This window comes from Taudactylus pleione, unplaced genomic scaffold (genome assembly GCF_031769625.1).
Source record: "Taudactylus pleione unplaced genomic scaffold, aTauple2 ptg000061l, whole genome shotgun sequence".
Classification (NCBI taxonomy): Eukaryota; Metazoa; Chordata; class Amphibia; order Anura; family Myobatrachidae; genus Taudactylus; species Taudactylus pleione.
The window spans coordinates 8,678,248-8,701,234 of record NW_028284463.1 but is presented as its reverse complement, the minus strand read 5'-3'; the positions used below and the strand labels follow the sequence as shown (position 1 = coordinate 8,701,234).

General features: G+C 41.5%; 1 protein-coding gene across 1 annotated transcript; it reads right to left on the bottom strand.

Moving 5' to 3' along the window:
- Positions 1–6,465: 6,465 nt before the first annotated feature.
- On the bottom strand, positions 6,466–7,380 carry LOC148534995 (olfactory receptor 1G1-like). The gene has a single exon (XM_088464894.1). The coding sequence runs from the start codon at positions 7,378–7,380 to the stop codon at positions 6,466–6,468; it is 915 nt and encodes a 304-aa protein (XP_088321020.1).
- Between the last annotated feature and the right edge of the window lie 15,607 nt (positions 7,381–22,987).

Here is a 22,987-nt window from a genome sequence, read left to right as displayed (position 1 = left end):
CTGTAACTCCTGGGGGGAATAATGGGTTAGCCCATATTGAAGTCAAGAGTAAGTATTCAGAAGAGAGTTTAAATTTCAGTCTGCAAGAGCCCCAAATACTAAGGGGATAATTTATTAAAGTGAGAGTTTTTAGAAGTGAGTTTTAGAAGAGATGTTGCCCATAGCAACCATTTTGATTCTAGCTATTCTCTTCTAGAAGGTGCTAGTTAAATGTTAAGTAGAATCTGATTGGTTGCTATGGGCAACATCTCTTCTAAAACTCTCTTCTAAAAACTCTCACTTTTGTAAATTTACCCCTAATAGAGAACTTGAGTGAAGGAAGAAAAGCCACTGGAGCGGGTCTCTTAATCTTTGGTATCACCTACAAGGTATAGATGATCATAAATGTAAGTACAGTGTTATTCACCTCATGGAATTTCATTTTTTGCTTCTGCAAAATATTATGAGCCAACTAGAAATAAAGGTGTGTACAGACGGGACGATCCGCTCCATGAACGAAATTATCCCATGTGTCCCCGGCAGGGGTGTGCTCAGTATCATTAATGACCCTGAGCAGAAACACTGAACAAAATCAAGAACAATTCTGTTCAGTGCCGGTCACCCTCCCTCATCCCCAAGCATGTTCAACGTGACATTATCGTCAGGTTGGACGGGAGGTTCGGACGATGAACAATAACTACCAATTACAAATGGGGGCGCGCATTGGTAGTTATCGTTCATCGTTTTGGGGCAGAAATTTAACGATTTTTTGGATGACCGAATCATAACGATATCGTTGAGTCATCCAAAAAATTGCTGCATGTGAATGCACCTTAAGTATTAATTTATGACAGCACATACAGAAGCATGACCCCTAATTTAGAAAAAAATATTTTATAACCTTAAAGTGCACCATATTCCATTAACCATTACTTTATCGAAGGGAATAGTATAGAGAGCTTAAATACTAGTTAGAAACTCATCCATAGGCTTAAAGTGTTTGGAACATAAAGGCCCAGGAAATTGTGTCAAAAGCATTTTCAGCATCCAATGACAGACCTACAGCTGGGAATTTATTTAAATAATAATTTGATTAAAATCAATTCCTCTCCTGGTGTTAATCCTGGCCTGTTGTTCTGGAATGTACCCTACTTGATCATTGAGAATCATACAGTAAACTAACAAAGAAAAAAAATAAATACTCTTTGTTGGGGCACTCTTATACAAAAGAAGATGAAAAATAGTTAAACTATAAGTTTTAATTCAACATTATAAAATAGTAGTATCCAAATATGAGAAAAGAGTAAGCATACATCATTCTAGTTAAAATAAATTCATACATCAGTCTCATAATCAAATTAGTATCCCCAAAGACCTAATACCCCCAACTACTGAACAGGGATCTGTTCTATCAGTGTTATGCAATCAGTGGGCACACGTGGGTCCCAGTCATTTGCTCAGAGGAAGGGTATGTGTAAACTTTGCGTTTTGTTACTCTTTGCGTTTTGTTACTCTTAACCCCCTGGATACCTACATGGAACAAAGAGGATGTGATCCACGGTTAGAAAGAGGTGAGTATTAATTTTTTTGCAGGTTTCCATGGATTTCAACATGGAGAAGTGGACATGAATGGCTACAGGTATACTGGGTGAGTATGTGTGATAGTGAGTGTGAGTGTGTATGTGAACATTCATGTATGTTTAAATTAAATTATACTGTCACAGTTTGTGTGTGTTGTCATTTTTTTAATATTTGTTTTGCAGTAGAACTACAGGAACCAATAGGCCTTTAATGCCCCACATGCTGGTACTTGTGGTTCTCCAAGTACAGCTTGTGGGTGAGGCTATAGTTCTACTGCAAAAGACAATATTTTCACTTCTATTTTTTTCACCACATTTACACTATCAAGCAGGCACCCACTGGCCACAGGTGCCGGGGATTAAACTGGGCTATCAGCCCAGGCCAGGGGTGCCCTGTAGAGGGGAATGCCTTTAATGAGGGGTCCCCACCTCCCCAGGAATCCCTGACCTGGGCTGACTAATGGTCAGGGGTAAAGTTTGGCTGGGGACCCAGTGAAAGGGTTCCACTGGCTGTGGCATTAATCCCCAGTTAGGAGTCTAGTGCTGGTTATGAAAAATACAGGGGACCTCTATTTGTTTTGTCCCTTGAATTTCAACAACCAGGACCGGCTCAGTATTTGCCGCTTGCAAGCGGGTTGATGGTGACCCAGGGCGCATGCGCATGATGGAGCCGGCTCCATCGTGCGCATGCGCGAGACCCATGACAGAGTGCTCGCTCAGAATCAGGGCTGGCCTTCTTGTTTTTTAGAGCCTCCTGGCTGCTCACATAGCTGTGGGTGGCAACCCACAGCTATAGCGAGCAGCCAGGAAGATGGTCGCGATGGTCAAGACCATCACGACCATCGGGCTTGCGACGAGACCCTTGTGGTAGGGTCTTGATGCCGCAAGCCCCAGAGAGATTTTGTCTCTCACAGAGCCAAAATCTCTCCAACTGACATCAGTCGTGATGTCAGTGGGGCTGCCCCCAAATGGAGGCGTTCACATGGGAACGCGCCCGCTTGGGCAGCCATTCCCCCAGCCCGTCCACCAAAGGGGGCGTGCTGTCACTCAACATCCACAGCATGCCCCCTTTGGTATGAGACCCGGAGTGACGGTTTGCCCATTGCTATCCGGGTCTCGTGCATGCGCAGGATGGAGCCGGCTCCATTGTGCGCATGCGCACTGGGCCACCATCGACCACGCTTGAAAGCACATAGCGCTAGCGAGCGGGTCTGAATCAGGCCCTGATTTCTCAGGCAGTAATATATGCGAGTGAAGCACTCACACTCTATTACTTTGGTGAGTAATAGTAAAGCACACCAAAATTTGAGTTTTACTACAGTCGCACCCTATTACATTAGTGAGTGAGTAATAAATATGAGTTTGGCGCTAAACTCACATTTTTTTACAAATTCACACTCTATTACATTTGGCCCGATACGTCTATATTAAAATAAATCTAAATATATCTCTTATAGAACCTAAACATGAAATGGAAACAACTTATTTCAATGTAAAAAGAGCAGCTGTCTTGTTAATTCAAAATAACAAGTCTGTTTATAAGCTTGTGTTAATATTGAAAACAAAAGTATGTAGTACAGTAGTCCTTTGTAATTTAAAAAGTGTTCCGTACAAGTCAATAGAAACAGTTTTAGTATACTGGTCTGCAGTTAATGAGTTATTTACCAGTTGTCAGCATCTGTTAGATTGTTGACATAAAAAGTACCAATGCTCATATAATAAAATCTCATTTATTAGAGGAGTAATCCCTTTTTTCATAAGCGCTTGTTTTTTAGGATTATTGATATTCATGTCTGCCCGAACCTGGTTGAGCTGATAAAGGATCAGTGGATCCAAAATTTCTTTACTGTATGCTACACTTCCAGGCAGGGCAGGATTGGGATTCAAAGTGGCTCTGGAAAATATCCTATAAGCGGCCCTATGTGTGTGCGTCCAAGGTGCTTGGGCAAAAAAGTGGGTGTGGCCTTGCAGAAAAGGGTGTGGCTGCATTTGAAATGCCATGCCCGCAAGCCACTTCCCTTGTTTTCATCATGCTGGGGGCATGCCCACCAATCCAAGAGAGATAGGCCCCTGGTAAAAAAACACAGTGAGCATGTGAATAAGTATTTTCTTACCTATATGATTTCTCTGCAACAAGGAACTTCTGAAGAAAATGATCCTCCCTGGACAGGCAGTGTCTTGAGCCAGTTTTCATTATTCATGCTGGAGATCACATGGTCTGGAAGCTGCCTGTTAGCGTAGGAATAAAGCCAATGTCATCAACATGCGAGAGGTTCTCACCAGCACCATTCCCATCATTCTCCAGTACCATCTGCCTGGGTCTCTCCGATACAACCCACTGTCCAGCTCCTCTTTGCCCCCTGGTCCATCTGCTATTTGCCCCAGCACCATCTCCTCTGTGACCCCAGTGTCAACCCCCTATGTGCACCTAATGGCATCTCTTCTCTGTGCCCACAAGAGCTATCTCCTGTGTCCTCAGATTCATCTTCTGTGTCCCCAGATCCATATCCTCTGCCCCACCTCCATATAGGTCTGTCCGGCCTCATTCTCTTGTGTCTCCAGCAGCAAGCAATACTTACCTTCCATGTTTTCTGCCTATGTGCCTCCAGCTGCTCTCCTTCTCCTCGGCAACACAGTGCAGCCACCACATGTATGAGCAAGCTGCCGCCTCCTGAACGTGTAAGCATATCGGAGTACGGGGATTGGTTGGGAGAGGCCAGAGCCATAGAAAGGAGACAATGTACAGTATATCCCCCGGGTTCCTGCAGCAGTGCTGCTGAGGCTGTGTGTGACTGTGATTGGCCCCTGGAGTGGGAGACAGTGTATGATTGGACCCACTCAGTGTGTGAGTGGCCCCTGATCAGTGTGACAGGGTGTGAGTGGACCTTGGTCAGTGTGACCATGGTCAGTGCAACAGTATGTGAGAGGCCCCTGGTCAGTGTGAGAGTGTAAGTGCCTTGTCAGTGTGAGAGTGGTGCCTGGTCAGTGTTAGAGTGGCCCCTGCTCAGTGTGAGAGTGTAAGTGCTTGGTCAGTGTGAGAGTGGCCCCTAATCAGTGAGCATGTAAGTGCTTGGTCAGTGTGAGAGTTGCTCTTGGTCAGTGTGAGAGTGTAAGTGCCTGGTCAGTGTGAGAGTGGCTCCTGGTCAGAGTGAGAGTGTAAGTGCCTGGTCAGTGTGAGAGTGGCCCCTGGTCAGTGTGAGAGTGTAAGTGCCTGGTCAGTGTGAGAGTGGGCCCTGGTCAGTGTGTGTGTGAGTCTTAGCTCCGGCAGCCATTACCTCTACTCTAACCCCAATCTCCCACCTTGGCTGGCCATGTACATCACCCCACTTGTGGACCTGGTGCTGAGGGTGAGGGCCACTGTATGGCCTGTGTGCTTCTGAGTCCGCGGAGCTGGAGGGGGTGAAGACACGGTGGTGGCTGCAGCTGCAAGGAGAGCTCCGGACCTATGTTGCATGCTGCTCTGACCGCAGAGCAAGAGGAGCTCTGGACCAGTGAATCATGCAGGCTGCGATGGCCATGGGGCTGCAGAAGGGACTGGCGACCAGGCTGCTATACCAGGAGGGATGATCCAACTGTGACAGATAGTGCAGCATCCATCAGGAATAGCGGAGAGCACGGGATCAGGAAGAGGCAGGCTGGGTTGATCATGAAGTACAGCAATAGGTGGCTGGTCCTTGGGAGGGAGGGGTCAGCCACCATTAGCAAATCAAAGTACGTTTCAGCTGTCTCCCGATTAGCACTGGCATGGATCATGTATTAGAAAAAAAAAATGATAATTAATTCCATCTGCCCCAAAATGGTCCGGCCCACTGGGAAAACTCCAGCTGAAGTCTATGGCCAATCCGCCCCTGCATCCAGGTCATGTAATTGCATTGATATTATTGTCTGAAATTTTGCTAGTTTTATTTTTCGGTTGGCGGAGATCATGCTAATTAGATGGACTCTGACCACTATTGTTTTTAGCCTCTCAAGCACCATCGTGGTGGTCTCAAGGAGGTCAAATAGTTGAAGTCAATGGGAATGTTCTGATTGGTCAGAGCATGGTGACTGGTGTGCTCTGATTCAATCAGCATTTCTATGGAGAGTTACCGGAAGTGATTTGTAATTCATGATGGGCTCTGGGAAAAGCAGTAGCTAAATTTTTTTTGAGAGTCAGGATGCTACATAGACTGAATAGGACATGACCCCTTCACCTTGTAAGTAATAAATGGGTGCCAAAAGGGCAATGTGGGGGGGTGTTTATTTATTAATAGTCTACAATCATTTTTTTAACAGATGGACTAAAGTTGCCAGTGGGCCTTAATATCCAGGCATGCTGGCACAGTTTGAACAAGTGACCTGCATGCCACATATAATAAACAATATTATTTAACTATTTAATTTCTATTACCTTGGTACCCAAATCCCAGGGCTGGTTTTCCTTTGGAAGGGTGGATCTGCCTGTCAAAGTGTACAGTACTGTGTCATTCTATGTAAGGTATATACATCAATTAATAACATGATTCCACAATTATAATATTGTACACATTAACAAATGCACAGTGTGTTACATAATTCAGTTGTGTAAAAAAATATGAGTCTTATGTCATAATTTTCCTTCAAAATATATAAAGGACTGGAACCAAATGTGGTCTGATCTTCTTTGGACTTTGACCTGGCTCTGGTCTCCAATGAACCAATCTAGAAGAAAATGTAAGGCAATGAAAATCACTGTATTCAGGGTGAAGGTTTGTAGGTATATCTTTAAGAAGTCAATTGATACAATTCAGTATCACAATTTCCAATTCCTCATGAGCCTCATTACTACCATGCAGGACCTCACCTTGGCTACAGAAGAAAGCTCAATGTTTACTGTCAGGCATGTATACAGAAAATATGCTAAGTAAGCTCCAGTGAGGGATACTAGCTATGCCAATAGCTTCTGAAGAGTGCGTTTTATTTCATTATTACGTAGACTATATATGAGAGGATTTACCATGGGTATAACTGTTGTATACAGCACAGTCAAGATCTGTTCTAGAACATTGTATTGGTCTGATGGTGGCATCATATATACCAACATACCATTAACATAGTAGATGATCATGACAGTGAGGTGGGACGAGCAGGTGGAGAAAGCTTTTCTTCTTCCTTCCCTTGATTTAATATGCAATATAACATTGATAATTTTTATATATGACATGACATTGCTCAAGATTGGACAAAAGCCATATAACAACATGTTAACATATGTGACAATATAGAACATGTTTGAGCCAGAACAGGAGATGTTAATCAGAGCTTTAGCTTCACAGAAGAACTGATGAATGGTGACAGTATGACAGAATGATATTTTTAGAACAGAAAATGTATATAATATTGAATTCAAAGATGCAGACAACCAGATCAAAGTCATAAACAGGATACAGAGTTTCATGCTCAGTAACTGGTGGTAGTGTAAAGGATGACAGATCGCAATGTATCGGTCATACCCCATGACGAGCAAAAGGGTAACCTCAGTACTGGCACACATAAAGTAAAAATACATCTGAGTGAAGCACTGTGTGAAGGATACTGTGTTATTCCCAGATCTTAATATGTCCAGGAGTTTGGGAACAGTTACTGTTGTGTAACACATATCTACAAAGGACAAGTTACAGAGAAACAGATACATGGGGGTGTGTAAACGTGAATCCAAAAATATAATTGTAATTATAGCTGTATTTACCAGGACTCCAAACAGATATATTAGGAAAAAAACTGTGAAAATCAGGGTTTTGTCTCTGGCTTTCATGGAAAATGGCAAAATATGGAATTCTTTAACAGAAGTCTGGTTCTCCATGAGATTCTGTCACCTGTCTGCAAGATAATATAAATATGATATAATATATTAGTATGAGAATATTGTACCACATACTATAAAATAAAAGATACCCTAAACCACTGGGAACTTCTGTGATCAAATAAAACAATTATATAATAGGCCACTCAATTTATAGAGGTTATACAACTTCAAGGAAATTATTTATATTTTAATTTATTTTAGGAGTATTTTATACAGTAGGGGTAGAGTAGACAACCTCCTGTCTATGTGTGTTTTACTGTTGGATTAATAAGATAAAAATACCAGCTACTAGAGAATGTTTGCTACAGTATAACTTTAAACAATATATCCCTTCACCTAATACTAACCATTTGTAATACCTTTGTATGTAGGAGCATACAAAGCTATTACAAAGGTGTTAGTATGAGCAGTGCAAGGCATCAGGTGACCTACCCTGCCAGCAGCACTTGTCGAAGCCAGATAATTGGCTGAGACAGGATCGGTTTAAAATTAAATCTGCACAACGCCATTTTGCGTATGGCAATAAGACGCCATTTTGCGACTGGCCGCCCAGCTCCATTTTAGTGAATCTCGCCCATTATAAGTACATACGGCAATGCTATTATTCAGCATCGTGCGATTCCCACGTAATAGAAAGAAGATAAAAGTCCTCACCATATAAATACACAGTCACTAAAACATATAAAATGATCAACCCTGCAAAACACGTACAGTACCATGGTGCACTCCACAAACATGTAGTCGCACAGCACTAACAGGCATCTTTTCCCAATTCCCCAACACTGACACACTGCACACTTACATGAAAGGTTCCCTACTGTTAAAGTGTAATATCCAAGGTTTTATTCAGTATTATAAATGTTGTGAAATAAACGTAATGTGATATCTAAGGTTTAGTAAATGGTAAGCAGACCATTTTTGGTGTTGTACTGATCCACTGTTACTTTGCAGATTTCCGGTACCATCGGTGAGAAGATCACAACATGTGTCTGCAAACTATGAACTATAAACATATAAAATGTTAAACATTAAAATGTACTCTGTGATGTAGCCAGCTTAGATTTATTATGCAGCAGGAAAAAGGACACAAAGAGTTGTTGGAGGTTGGATTGTGTCCATATGAATTGACCTATGAACTGTACTGTAACAGAAGAACCAGGAAGAAGAACCAATGGAATCATGCCAAACTGTTCTATTGTATTGCCTATCTCTGTAAGAGTATATATGTGGGCTCTCTAAACCTGGATGCTCAGTCTGCTGCTTTGCTGTTTGATGGAGGTTTCTATCTTGATGCCGGTATCTGGGCCCAGAGCGCGTGCGAATGTAACAACTGTACCTTGGGTCTGTATGATTTATTTGCGCTAATTGTACTTAGATCACAGTGTGTAACCATCTGTATTTTATATTGAATAATAACTTTTTGTGCTTTGGAACCACATTCAAAGTCTGAAAGCATTTATTTCTGGTGTGACTCATAACGCTAAATAGCAACAAATTTAGAAGGTATAGGCAGGAATCGATACGATTGTTAGAAGGTATAGACAGGCAGGAATCAATAGTTGGGGGCTTGCAGTGTGAATCAAGCTACCAATCATATGGTAAAATGGTCAGTGATCTCTTAGCAAAAGGATGGAGGCGCCATAGCAGGCAAGGATGCATAAGTCTTTGAAAATCTGCTACCATTTTTCTGCTCAGAGCCTGCTACCCGTTACTGTGTGAGAAAAAAAGTGTGTTTTCCTCCGTTGATAGAAGTTTTCATGTTTAAAGGGGAAGTCGCATAATAGTGTAAGGGTAATAATACGTTTTGTGTAGTAGTCGCATTATTGTGTACACGTATTTCTGTTATTGCTGCCATGTGTTTCAAACAAAGCCGTTGAAAATGCATGGTGATATTGATAGATAGATAGCATTGTTGTAAATATCTTGATCAGTGTTGCCATAGTCTGGGAAAACGTGATTTTTCTGCGCAGGAAAAGGATGTGTAACAGTGAGTATTTGTTGGTAGGGGTAACATGTTCCCTAGTTAAGGATATCGTAGGACCCTTAAGTGCTAGGTGCCTGGTGTCAGCCTAGTAGTGCGGTAGTAGATACCGCAGTCTATACACATAAGCAAGTGTAGTTGTTGTCTTTGTTGTAGTTTCAGCTCTCAGTGTGATTACAGTGTTCAGTGATCAGTTAGGGTTATTTGAGCATTGTAATTGAATCGCACAGTTTTGGTTAAATTGTGATTGTGAACAGAGTAGAGGGTGGACGAAATCACTGAAAAGGGTAAGTGTCATTGGAATGCCTACATGCTAGCAGTTGAAAGGTAGTCAAAAAGAGATTAGGTGAGTGGAAGCAGCCCAGATTCTTCCATAGGTGTGTGGGCACATCCTGTTAATATCGTCCGCAGGTAAGTGAAAGTGTCTTGACTTTCTTTCACCGGATTAAATCTTTATTGAAAAGCTTAGGGTTCTCCCAAGATGGGAGCCAAACAAACGGTAGAGATGTTAGATGATGTGCTGCTGTTGGAAGCGCCGCTTGGGTCAGTTCAGCATGTTATGCATACAAGGTACGGTGCTTATGCAACTAGGTACTGTGATGTATGGCATAAAATGACGATGAAGAGTGTTAGACCTTTTCCCAGAATTGGCAGCTTTGATATGGAGGTATTGAACAATGTCCAAGATAGCATCTGTAGGGTGCATTCTCGAATGAAAAAGGTAAAATATAACGAGTGTTTAAATTTGTTGCAGCATGAAGCGGATGCGTGGCTTTAAGGTGTGCATGCGATGCAAACTAGCATCACGAGCACGTTACAGGAGAGTGCACATGCAGCACTAAACTGTGGTGCATGCATGCTGCAAAATAGCATGCATGTGCAGCAAGGTAGCATTGCGGAAGATATTGTCAGTGGTTCACGCACACCACCACCGCCCTATGCGGATGGGGGTGTAGGTACAGTTGTTGTAAAAACCCATAAAAATGTAACAAGTAACTTGTACCCCCTCTTGAGTAATCACAAAGAAAATGTTTATGATACGGATGATGAACCTGTTGTTATGTCTGCCATTTCCCATGCTGTACACATGTTAGATGTTCAATCACAACAAGCACGAGTGGTGGCCCCATCTTCATCAATGATAGTACAAGAAGTGTTAACATCCACTGCACCTGTAGAGGAAGTTGTTAACCCTGTAAGTAGCAGTAGTAGATTGAATCCTCTGCCAGTTAACAAGGTTAGCAGTGCGGTCGGTCTGCCTCCCATCCGGACAATAACTGTTCCAAATGGGAATGCAGATGCAAACGGTGTAGTACCCACAAGGAATGTAGCGATGCATTGTCCTTGGACAAGAGCGGAGCTAAATTCCATAATGAATGATTTCCATGATCCTAAAAAGAAATTAGCCAAATGCCAAAGATTTTTGAAAAATTTGGGTAATGCTCACGAGCCAACCAAAAAAGATTGGTGAGTGGTGTTAAGGGCCTGTCTTCCACACAATACCGACGTGAAAAAGATTATCATGGATTGCGTATTAGACGGAGATGGTCCCTTAAAAGACGAAGATAACCAAGGTAACATTACCCGCATAATAACTCAGTTGGGTGTATATTTTCCAGTAGTAGTTAACTGGAGCAAAATTTTCACAATGAAGCAAAAAGAGAGTGAATCTGCAGAGGATTACTGTAACCAAGCTCTGCATGCTGTCATCCAGTACACTGTGATAGAGGATATTAAAGATGACACTCATCACAGGGGAATGATCATTACAGTACTTATGGAAGGTCTAAAAGACACTCTAAAGACCCAAGTTCAGACCTCACTACCTAGCTGGAGAGGATTTACTGTAGACACACTCAGGGAATCTGCTATTGAACATGATTAAAACATCCTCAAAAAGAAAGAGACCCAGAGCGAGAAGCTAATGGCTGTTAGTATTCAAGCTCTAAAAGGAATGAATGTAACATCACAGCCACCAGACACAAATGCACCTGCACAGCTACACGTCCTCGCCAACCCTGCACCTCCACAAGCACAGCCCTACCCCACTTATCACACACAGCCACAAAACCCATACTATCCACAGCCACCATACTACCCTCAAAATCCCTATCCACACCCACAATCTTTCTCTACTGCTCAACCCACACAGCAACCCTTTCACCCACCCCTCTCACGAAGGTGCTTTAACTGCAACCAAGTGGTACATGTAAGTAGGAACTGTAGGGTGAAGAAGGTAGGACCCCCTAACCAAGGAATACCTGGATATCCACCTAAAGGATATACACAGAGTACAGGAAATTTCCAACAGTCACCAGCTCCAATTGTGGCCTTGAATGCTGTATTGGAGGGTGAGAGTCAACGCTAGGGGTCAGGTCATACCTGTAGTCTACAGATAGTCAGGTTAACGGGAAGTACTAGGGAAGAACCGGTGGTAATGGTTGATGTAGCAGGTACTAAACATCCTTTTCTTGTAGACACAGGGGCGACCAGATCAGTGATAAAATCTCCTGCTAATTTACAAGTGACCAGCGAGACAGTACCAGCAATGGGTGTAACGGGTAAGGTGCAACATTATCCTTTAATAAAATCCACAGAGGTTACTATGGGGCCATTGCATACCAGGCATTCTTTCCTCCTGGCAGCAGCGTCTCCTACTAACCTACTGGGAAGGGATTTGTTATGTAAGATGGGATGTGTCATATATTGTACCCCTGATGGTATAATTCTAGATATCCCAGAGAGTTGCGCATGAGGTTAGGGATATATTTGACACTCCCCAAAGGATAATGTATCACTCTACCGGTCCAGGTAAAAATCCATCTCAGGTAGATCAAATGTTATCCCAAATTCCAGACTGACTTTGGACCAAAGATGGACCGGACACTGGATTAATGGCAAATGTAGCACCCATAATGGTAAATCTAAAAAGTGGTAGGCCAGCTCCAAAAATCCCCCCATACCCATTAAAACAGGAGGTAGAATTAGGGGTTTATGCCATAATTGAGCGATTATTACAGCAGGGAATTTTAGTCCCTACAGCAAGTGTAGCCAACAGTCCCATAATTCCTGTAAAGAAAAGTGGTGGGAGGGGTTATAGGCTGGTACAAGACCTTAGAGGGGTTAATAAGGTGGTAGAGAGCAAATTTCCCGTAGTGCCAAATCCAGCTGTCATTCTTATGCTGATCCCACCAAATGCAACCCATTTTACTGTCATTGACCTCTGTTCTGCTTTCTTCTCTGTACCTCTTCATCCTGACTGTCAGTACCTATTCACTTTTACATACAGGGATGTATATTACACATGGACACGATTTCCCCAGGGTTTCATAGAAAACCCCAGTATCTTCTCCCAGGCCTTACATGACTATTTACAATCTTTTCAATCTGTCAATGGATCTGTTCTAATTCAATATGTGGGCAATTTATTGTTATGTTCTGATTTGTTTATGTCATGTTTAAATGATACTAAACTGTTATTGCTTCATCTCTCGCAAACAGGCACAAGGTTGCTAAGGACAAAATACAGCCATGCCAGCCCAGGGTTAAATACTTGGGACATTGCCTAACTCAGGGGTTATGACATCTGACAAATGACAGAATCCACGCCATCCAGACCATGACACTGCCGCAAAATCAACAGCAAATTTGTCCCTTCTTGGGAATGTGTGGATACTGCAGAATGTGGATCCCAGGTTTTTCTATTTTGGCCTTGCCATTACAGGACTTAGGACCTCATTCAGAGTCAGTCGTTGCGGCTGCATGGTCGTACGCCATCGATTTTCGCTAAACTGCGCATGCATAAAGTTCGCAATGCGCGTCCACAAACTAGCTGCTATGATCAGAAATGTATCTCTCCTTGAACACAGCCTGGTTGGTAGTTTGAGTGACAGAATGAGGCATTTGTGGGTGGTAACAGGGGAAGGTGCTTGAAAATGGGGGAGTGGAGATCCGAAAGCAGGCGTGCCTAATTATGCAAACTGCATTTTATGGGAGTGCATAATTAACAAAGTAGTGTCATGGCACACGTGACATGGGTGGTTTGTACACTGACCTGATCGAAGTGCTTAAGAGAGGGTATGGTCAACCTTAAGCTCTACGACCAGTTCCGATGGTTCCTGATGGTCTCAATTAATCCTTATATGCCCGGAGATGACGTGTAATGCGTATGAGAAGGAGGCGTATTTTTTTGTCTTCCGGCCGCATCCTCTCCTTGGTCGGCCAGCTACCGATCCAATCTTAAGGACGCAACTTGCGAGTGCATCATTTGCATATCTGGCTCCTTTTCCCTTATGACCATGCGGCCGCAACGACCGACTCTGAATGAGGTCCTTAGTCTCTTCCTCAAAGCCCGATCGTGTCATACACACAGAGGAATCAGAGCAGGCTTTCCTTAACCTTAAGGATAGTCTGACAAGAGCACCTGCACTGGGAATACCTGATTATAAAAAACTTTTGATTTGTATTGTACGGAAGCTGACGGTTGTGCAGCAGGTGTCCTCACACAAAAACATGGTGATGCCAGTAGGCCTGTAGCATACTACAGTGCACAATTGGACACTGTGGCAAGATCACTCCCAACGTGTTTAAGAAGTGTAGCAGCAACTTCTCTATTGGTCAGTAAGAGTGAGGATGTGGTAATTGGCCATGTTATGATTGTTTATACTCCCCATGCTGTATCTGCTTTGCTGAACTCTGCCCAAACCAAACATGTCTCCTCAGCAAGATTCACAAAATGGGAACTAGCCTTACTAGCACCTGCAAACATCACCATCAAAAGGTGCAGTACATTAAATCTAGCAATGTATTTACCATATGTGCCTCAAGATGCACAAAGAGTGGAGAGAAGTGAGTCACTGGCGGAAGGTGAGTTCTGCAGGTATATTGATTCACATGATTGTGTGGAATATCTGAATCAGACCTTTACTGCAAGACCTGACATACGGGATACACCTTTAGAAAATGTAGATGTGACATTTTACATGGATGGGAGTTGTCATAGACAAACTGACACTGGAGATTTATGTACAGGTTATGCTGTGGTAAATGACGTGGACGTTATAGAAGCCAAACCTTTAGGCCCACCATGCTCAGCCCAAGTGGCGGAACTGGTGGCACTAAAGAGAGTGTGTGAGTTAGCGGAAGGTAAATCCGCTAATATCTTCACTGACTCTAGATACGCCTTTGAGGTAGAACACAATTTTGGCACCCTATGGCTTCTGAGAAAGTTTATGACAGCAGCAGGCACACCAATTGCACATTCCAGACATATCAAAGGACTATTTACAGCAATCCAATTGCCTAAGACAGTGGTGGTAATTAAGTGTAAAGCCCATACATGTGAGGATGATCCATTGTCACTGGGCAACAACAGGGCAGATGAAGCAGCCAAATGGGCAGCAGGGTTAAAAATTAATGTACCAACTGAACAAATGATGACTTTTCAAATGATTGACATGCTGAAATTAATTGAGATGCAAAATTTCTGTTCTCTCCCAGAAAAGGAAGTCTGGAGGTCCAAGGGATGTGGACAAGAGTCTTCTGGACTCTGGAGAGATGGACAAGATAAGCCAGTGGCCCCCAAGGCATACTACCCAAGCCTGGCTGAGGCAGCGCACAATCTGACTCATTTGGGAAAGCAAGGTATGTGCAAATTGGTGAGAGCATACTGGTGTGCACCGGGTTTTTCTTCTGAAGTGGAAAAGAGAGCAATGTCCTGTGTGACCTGCTTGAGGAAAAACATTGGGAAAACGATCCCTACCATACATCCCACATTCCTCCGAATGATGGACCTTTCCAGGTAATACAAATTGATTTCATCCAATTACCACCCTGCAGGAATCTCAAGTATGTATTAGTGTGCACTGAGGTGTTTTCTAATTGGGTTGAGGCATACCCAGCTGCCACTAATACTGCTGCATTTATTGCCAAGAAAATTGTTCAGGAGTTTGTATGCAGATACGGTATCCCTAAAATTATTGAGAGTGATAGGGGTACTCATTTCACAGGTGATGTTTTTCAAAATATGTGTTAACTGATGGGTATTAATAGTAGACTTCACACACCCTACCGACCGCAAGCCAGTGCCAAGGTGGAGAGGATGAACGGGACTATTAAAAACAAATTAAGTAAAATCATGGTGGAAACTGGACTGGGTTGGCCGGAAGCACTACCACTTGTCCTTCATAGTATCAGGACAACTCCAAGACCCCCTCTCAATCTGTCCCCCTTTGAAACACTGTTCGGTAGACAACCTCATTTGATTATAAGTCCACAGGAAGATTTGAAAGGTAACAATGAGGTAACTGTAAGGTATCTTATAACAATGAGTAAACAGTTAAAACAGCAACAGCAGAAACTGAAATTGTTGTCACATGAGATGCCTTAAACAAACTGTCATGATGTTGAACCTGGAGAATTTGTTATGATCAGAAATTTCTTGCATTCAGGTTGTCTAACAGATCAGTGGGAAGGTCTGTATCAGGTGTTGCTGATGAGTACAACTTCATTGAAGGTGGCGGAGAGAGATACCTGGGTCCATTCCACTCACTGTAAGAAGGTCAACCAACTGGTGGAGAAACAAGGCAGAATCGACGCAGATAACGTAGACGTGTCAATTGCGAGTCTGTTCCGGGAAGTTTAAAGGTTACAGTGAGATACCTGAGCTAAAAGAAATTTTGTAGATCTTTGTTTTCAGCAATGGATTGGCCTACTGTGGTTATTTTTTGTTTTCTCCCAGAGTCCTCATTATCTTGGGTTGTTTCGGGATCTCTGGTTTCTGTGATGGGGGACAGAGGAGGGAGATGGGAGCTGATGGTGATATCAATGAAATGGAGTCGGGAGACAGAGTGCTACACATACATGGGTGGTATCTGACCAAACCCAGTACAGTAATTGTTAAGAGATCTGCTATTCAGGATACTCAGAGACAGTGTGGATGTCTATCATCTGAGGATTATTGTATGTGTGAGTTCTGTGAGTCCGTAGTCGATGAGAGAGGCATCCAACAGTGCCAACCCAAGTATAACCAGTATTGGGGTGAATATCCTTTAGAGGACTATCATACCATGGTGGGCAAAATTCTAAACCAAACTGACTGTTGGGTGTGCTCTCACATGCCCCAAGGATAACATAATGTAGGGTTAGTGCCATTCCCATTGAATGTCTCTGAAATTTTCGAATCACAAAGAGGGCATGCACTGGATGGAAAATTTCTTAAGTCCAACCCACCTCATTTTAAACTCCACCAGTACCAAGTAGATAAATCACTTTTATGTTTAAACATCACCAACTCCATGACCCAGGAAGTTGGGAGGTGACAGGGAATAACCAGACGGTGACCTTCTCACTAAGAGCTGATCGTGAGCCTATGAATTATGAACTGTTACGCACAATTAGGTCAGGTGGAAGACATTACCGGTATAAATATACACTAAGTAACATCAAAGAAATGATTGGTAAGGTACCAGAAGGATATTGTGCCAAGATATTACAACGAGAAACTTGTATGAGTCAAATGGGAAGTAGGATCAATTGCAAGGGAAATTTGTGGATTACTGATGTTTACTATTCCTTATGTTCTCCCCAATGATGTATATTTTATATGTGTTAGAAAAGCATATAAGTGGCTCTCTCTGAGTTCCAAAGGTTTGCGTTATCTGGGAAGAGTAATCCCAGAGGTTATGATCCTTACACATGGTGAAATGCTTATTATTCATAAAAACACACCATCACCATATCTCCACACAGTATGAACACCGAGACAAAAGAAATATGATACCTGGTGACATGCATAAACCCACCCAATTAATTAGTGAGACAACTGGCTTTCAAGTTTTGGTAGCATTGGATCCCACCAGGATCGCTCGGGGTACACTAAATTTTAGATATATCCAAGATCTTGCTAAATTAATAGATAATATCACCGAGATGTATGATGACACATTTAGATATACAGGTAGGGAGATGCAAGCTTACAAGAAAGAACTGGTGCAACACAGACTAGTGTTAAATTATTTAACAGCTGTCACTGGGGTGTATTGCATAACTTTGGCCACCCAATTTGGAGTAGTGTTGCACTACCATTACCAATGATACAAGTGACCCCAAGGAGGTGATAGACAGGAAGAAGGATGAAATGCTGCAGCTGAAATGGAAATTTTGGAATAACCATAATGCTTCAGTGGCTGAAGTAGAGGAGAAGGTAGAGGAATGGGTTTCATGGTTGAACCCAGTGAAATGGTTCTCAGGTCTAGGAGAGTGGGTCCAGGAAATGATTGCGAGTATAGGTAAACTCCTGATCCTTATATTGGCTTATGTGTCAGGTGTATTCCTACTGTGTTGAAATGTGGAAAATGTAAAGAAATGATGAACCGAAAGAATTAAATGATTATTGTGTTTAGAAGTAGTAATAAGAATACTGAGGTAAATGTAGGACTGCATTACAACCCTGAACTAGAAGGTACCATCATATGATGTATAAAATTTAGACATGCATGAAATGTGTTATTAAAATGTTATTCTAAAACATCTTAAATAATGTACTTCCCTATTGCTGTTCAAGACTTCCTTTATAGGATTGGTGCATCCCCACATCTTTCCCATGATCTTCCAGATCCACGGTGTTAATAAGGGTAGTTTTATGTCCCCCCCTAGAGACACATTATTGATGGTTTAAGAACCACCTTGTGCCATCCCATAAAAATAACATTAAATAATATCCCATAATGTAAGCCTAAATTAATTTTAAAATCAGAGTATGATAGCATGTTGTTTGCTATCAAAGGGTAGACTGTCGAAGCCAGACAATTGGCTGAGAAAGGATCAGTTTAAAATTAAATCTGCACTACACCATTTTGCAAATGGCAATGAGACGCCATTTTGCAACTGGCCGCCCAGCGACATTTTTGTGAATTTCGCCCTATAAGTACATAAGGCGATGCTATTATTTAGCGTTGTGCAATTCCCACAAAATAGAAAGAAGTTAAAAGTCCTCACCATATAAATATAGACGGTCACTAAAACATATAAAATGATCAACCCTGCAAAACACATACCATGGTGCACTCCACAAACAGGTAGTCGCACAGTGCTAACTAGCATTTTTTCCCAATTCCCCAACACTGACACACTGCACACTTACATGAAAGGTTCCCTACTATTAAAGTGTAATATCCAAGGTTTTATTCAGTATTATTAATGTTGTGAAATAAACGTAATGTGATATCTAAGGTTTACTACATGGTAAGCAGACTGTGTTTGGTGTTGTACTGATCCACTGTGTCTGCAGATTTCCGGTACCATCGGTGAGAAGATCGCAACATGTGTCTGCAAACTATGAACTATAAACATATAAAATGTTAAACATTAAAATGTACTCTGTAATGTAGCCAGCTTAGATTTATTATGCAGTGGGAAAAAGGACACAAAGAGCTGTTGGAGGCTGGATTGTGTCCATATGAATTGACCTATGAACTGTACTGTAACAGAAGAACCAGGAAGAAGAACCAATGGAATCATGCCAAACTGTTCTATTGTATTGCCTATCTCTGTAAGAGTATATATGTGGGCTCTCAAAACCTGGATGCTCAGTTTGCTGCTTTGCTGTTTGACGGAGGTCTCTATCTTGATGCCGGTATCTGGGTCCAGAGCGCATGAGTATGTAACAACTGTACCTTGGGTCTGTATGATTTACTTGCGCTAATTGTACTTAGATCACAGCGTGTAACCATCTGTATTTTATATTGAATAATAACTTTTTGTGCTTTGGAACCACATTCAAAGTCTGAAAGCATTTATTTCTGGTGTGACTCATAACGCTAAATAGCGACAATTTTAGAAGGTATAGGCAGGAATCGATACGATTGTTAGAAGGTATAGACAGGCAGGAATCGATACACTATAAGAACTTCTGTGGTATCTTCAACCAGACCTACCTACTTACCTGGAAATACCAGCAAATTTGCCATTTCCAAAGGGGAGCCATACACTATGCTTTGATCTTCATTTCAAAACCAGGACCCCAATACTATCCTCACGGACCTGGTACCAAATGACCTTATGGTGGATAATTTTTGAATATTTAATGGGTCATGCACCTAATTTTAGGCCCATTTACATTGTCCACTAACAGGACAAGTGGAGGATAAGGTACTTATTATCACAGTATTCCTGATTTTATCTACTGACTTATTTTACTTTAAGGCCTATAAATGTATGTTATCTAAGTTATTGTTTTAGAGCTATTTTATCTTGCCTATTGTTTTTATTTTATAAATATTATCCAGTATTTCATTCACCTAGTAACTGATTAATGTTTACAGGCCTTGAGGCCACTGGTGAGTTGTTTATCTGAGTTTGTATTATTGTAATACCGATATTGACTTATTAGTTTCAAATTAGTTAAGTGAATTATATAAAGCAAAATTGATTAACACTTGTTGCATATAACACTTTGGGGTATATTTACTAAGGTGACAGTTTTTAGAAGTGGAGATGTTGCCCATAGCAACCAATCAGATTCTACTTAACATTTTACCAGAGCCATAAACATTTATGGTTTCTTGTGCGAGAAATAGCATCAGTGCCCCCCCCCCAAAAGGCTGATATGATTTAGCATATTGTTCACCCAACCCCACCCTGCCTCTCTCAGATCACACAGCTATCACCTGGCCAGTAAATTGAAATTACTGGCCAGGTGACTAAATAAATAAAAATATGTATATATATATATATAAACACATCCAATTTAGTCTTTCATTTTGAACCCTCCAGGCTCTTTACTGTGAATTAACATGTATTTTATATGCACACACCTGCTGCTAGACGCTGACGCTGTGCCTGGTAGTAAATCATCATTGGGGGACCTGTCACTGTGCTGACATCGTCGGGGGACCTGTCACTTTCTGCCAGATGCCGCACAACTTACTGCACAGTGCGCACCTGACCCATCAGCGCCATGTCCTCACCCTAGGAACTGTGGGAGGATAGACATCACGAGAACGCTCCTCCCACATTTACTAGTTTGTGAGAACTCAGAGCTGCGGGGCAGGGGTGAGAGGGTGCCCTTCAGTGTAAGAGCAGGGGCACCAAGCTCTGCATCATTACTAATATATATAGCAGCGGCATATAGTGATTGCAGTGGGTGGCCAGTTCTGCACTCACTCAGGGCTATTTTGCTCTGTGCGGTGGCACCAGCTGCACCACCCTTGTTAGGGCCCTGCCTTTAACTAGCACCTTCTAGAAGATAATAGCTAGAATCTGAATGGTTGCTATTGGCAACATCTCCACTTCTAAAAACTCTTACTTTAGTAAATATACCTCTAAGGATACTATTAACCTAATGTAGAGACCAATAAAGAAAAATGTGTGTGGACTAAGCAATATGTCATGACTAGTCAATTGGTGAACCTCAGACCAAATGTGACCCATTGTAAAATGGGCTCATGATCTTATACATTGATCGCTGTGATGTGCAGTAGCCAATAAGGTTCAGGCTAATTCTTATAGGCTTGCTGCACTGAAGCCGCGGCTGTCTGAAGCCTCATCCTTTGCTGTGGGCTGTCACTACTGACAGCAATAAGAATCAGGCTGATATTTATTGTTTGACATTATCACATGTAACAGCCTATATTGCTAAGTGCCAGCAATACTCTTCTTCACATAAGGCAAGTGGGTGCATAGAGGCAGCATGCGACAATCTCCATATTTGGCAAGGGCTGCAGTGCATTCTCCAGCAGGTAAAGGTGTATATTTGACATCATCCTAATGTCAATGTAAAATTTGAAAGGGAGCACTTCTGTGTTGTATCATGTGAATGAGGGACACTAATCTGTGGAAATATGTGAATAAATAAGCGTCACTACTGTGTGTCATAATGTGAATAGGCAATCCTGTATGCTATATTGTGGCATCATTATTATTATTATTATTATTATTATTATCATTTATACAGTGCCACAAGTGTTCCTCAGTGCCTTACATAGTACATAAATAAATGGGTGACCAGTGACTTACTGTACAATACAATATAATACACTGCTGAACCAGGACATAGATAATATACATTGTTACATTAACAATTATACCACCCACATAAGCAGTTGAGCATAAGCAACCAAGTGTTAGGTGCCCTAGAGGGGAGTGAGAAGTAGATGAAAGTAAAGTAAGGAGAAGCACAAGAGGGAAGAGGGCCCTGCTCATAAGAGCTTCCATTCTAATGAGAATAAGGGACACTACTTTGTGGAATAATGTGAATAAGGGATAGTACTGTGTGGCATAATGTGAATTGCCAATCTGGCATTATGGGAATAAGGTACACTACTGTGTGGCATAATGAAAATTAGCAATCTTGTGTGGAATAATGTGAATAAGGTACTCTAATGTGGGATAGAGTAAATAAGGGGCACTACTTTATAGCATAATGTGAATATGGGGCACACTTGTGTGGCATAATGTGAAATGGCAATCTTGAGTGTCCTAATTCGAATAAGGGACTCTACTGTGGCATAATGTGAATACGGGGCACTACTATTTGGCATAATGTGAATATGGGTCACTTCTGTGTGGCATAATGTGAACAAGAGGCACTACTGTGAATTGGCAATCTTGTGGCTTATTGTGAATAAGGGGCACTACTGTTAATAGCTGCCATGATGGGGACATGTGTAACAATAGCTGGTGTCTTGCGGAGGGGTAGGATGATGGAATATAAAGAGGCATGTGTAGCTCTGATGGCATTTGTGTGATATATTTTAAACTTTACTTGTTTTCTTATATTAAAACTCAAATGTTTGTGCCCCCAAATCTCCTGCACTTTTTAGAGTGGCTCAGTCACAATAGTGGTTGAACATCCCTGCAGTATGCGAACAAAAGTGAACTTATATTAGATTGAAATAATGTAGTTTTTAGACATATTCAAAATTATTTAAAAAATGTCAAGTTGTTTATTAATTTATTATGTGCAATCAAGATACTGTAGCATTTATGCCCTGTCCAAAGAATGATGAATAAGATATAATAGATCATATATATTTATAACATTTTTACTAAGCACAATTCTATTTCTATTGACCACATACCAAACCTTCCCTCCACTCAGCGTGCAACATTTTTCCCCAATTACACCAGCTTTCTCAAGCAAGTTTGATCTGTGAAACATGTGGCATGCTAAGTAGAGGGTAGGGTTATTTTTAATATTATTTTTGAATATGCATTTTTTTTTTAATAACTATGTGTTTTTTTATTTTGAATATAAGAATACATTTAATTATTCCTGCTTAATTATATTTGGTTATCTCCAGCAGTATAAAGTGTTATACCTGAATGTAACACACTAGTTTTATTTGTATTATAAGTAATTCTTTTTTTGTAAATCATACTGTCATACTGCACAAGCTTAAATATTTTTTGAATTGTTTTTTTTTTACTTGTAAATTGAAAATAAGTCCAGAGATCATGTATCCCTGATTTATTTAGAATTAACATGTGGACATCAGTGTAAGATAGTCGAAAATTTATTTGACACCTATTTCAGGTGATTTCAGTCCATACAATCAATTATTTATTTCTCCAAACAAACAGTGTACACTAATGTTATTTTCTTTCTCTTTTTTGGAATTATAC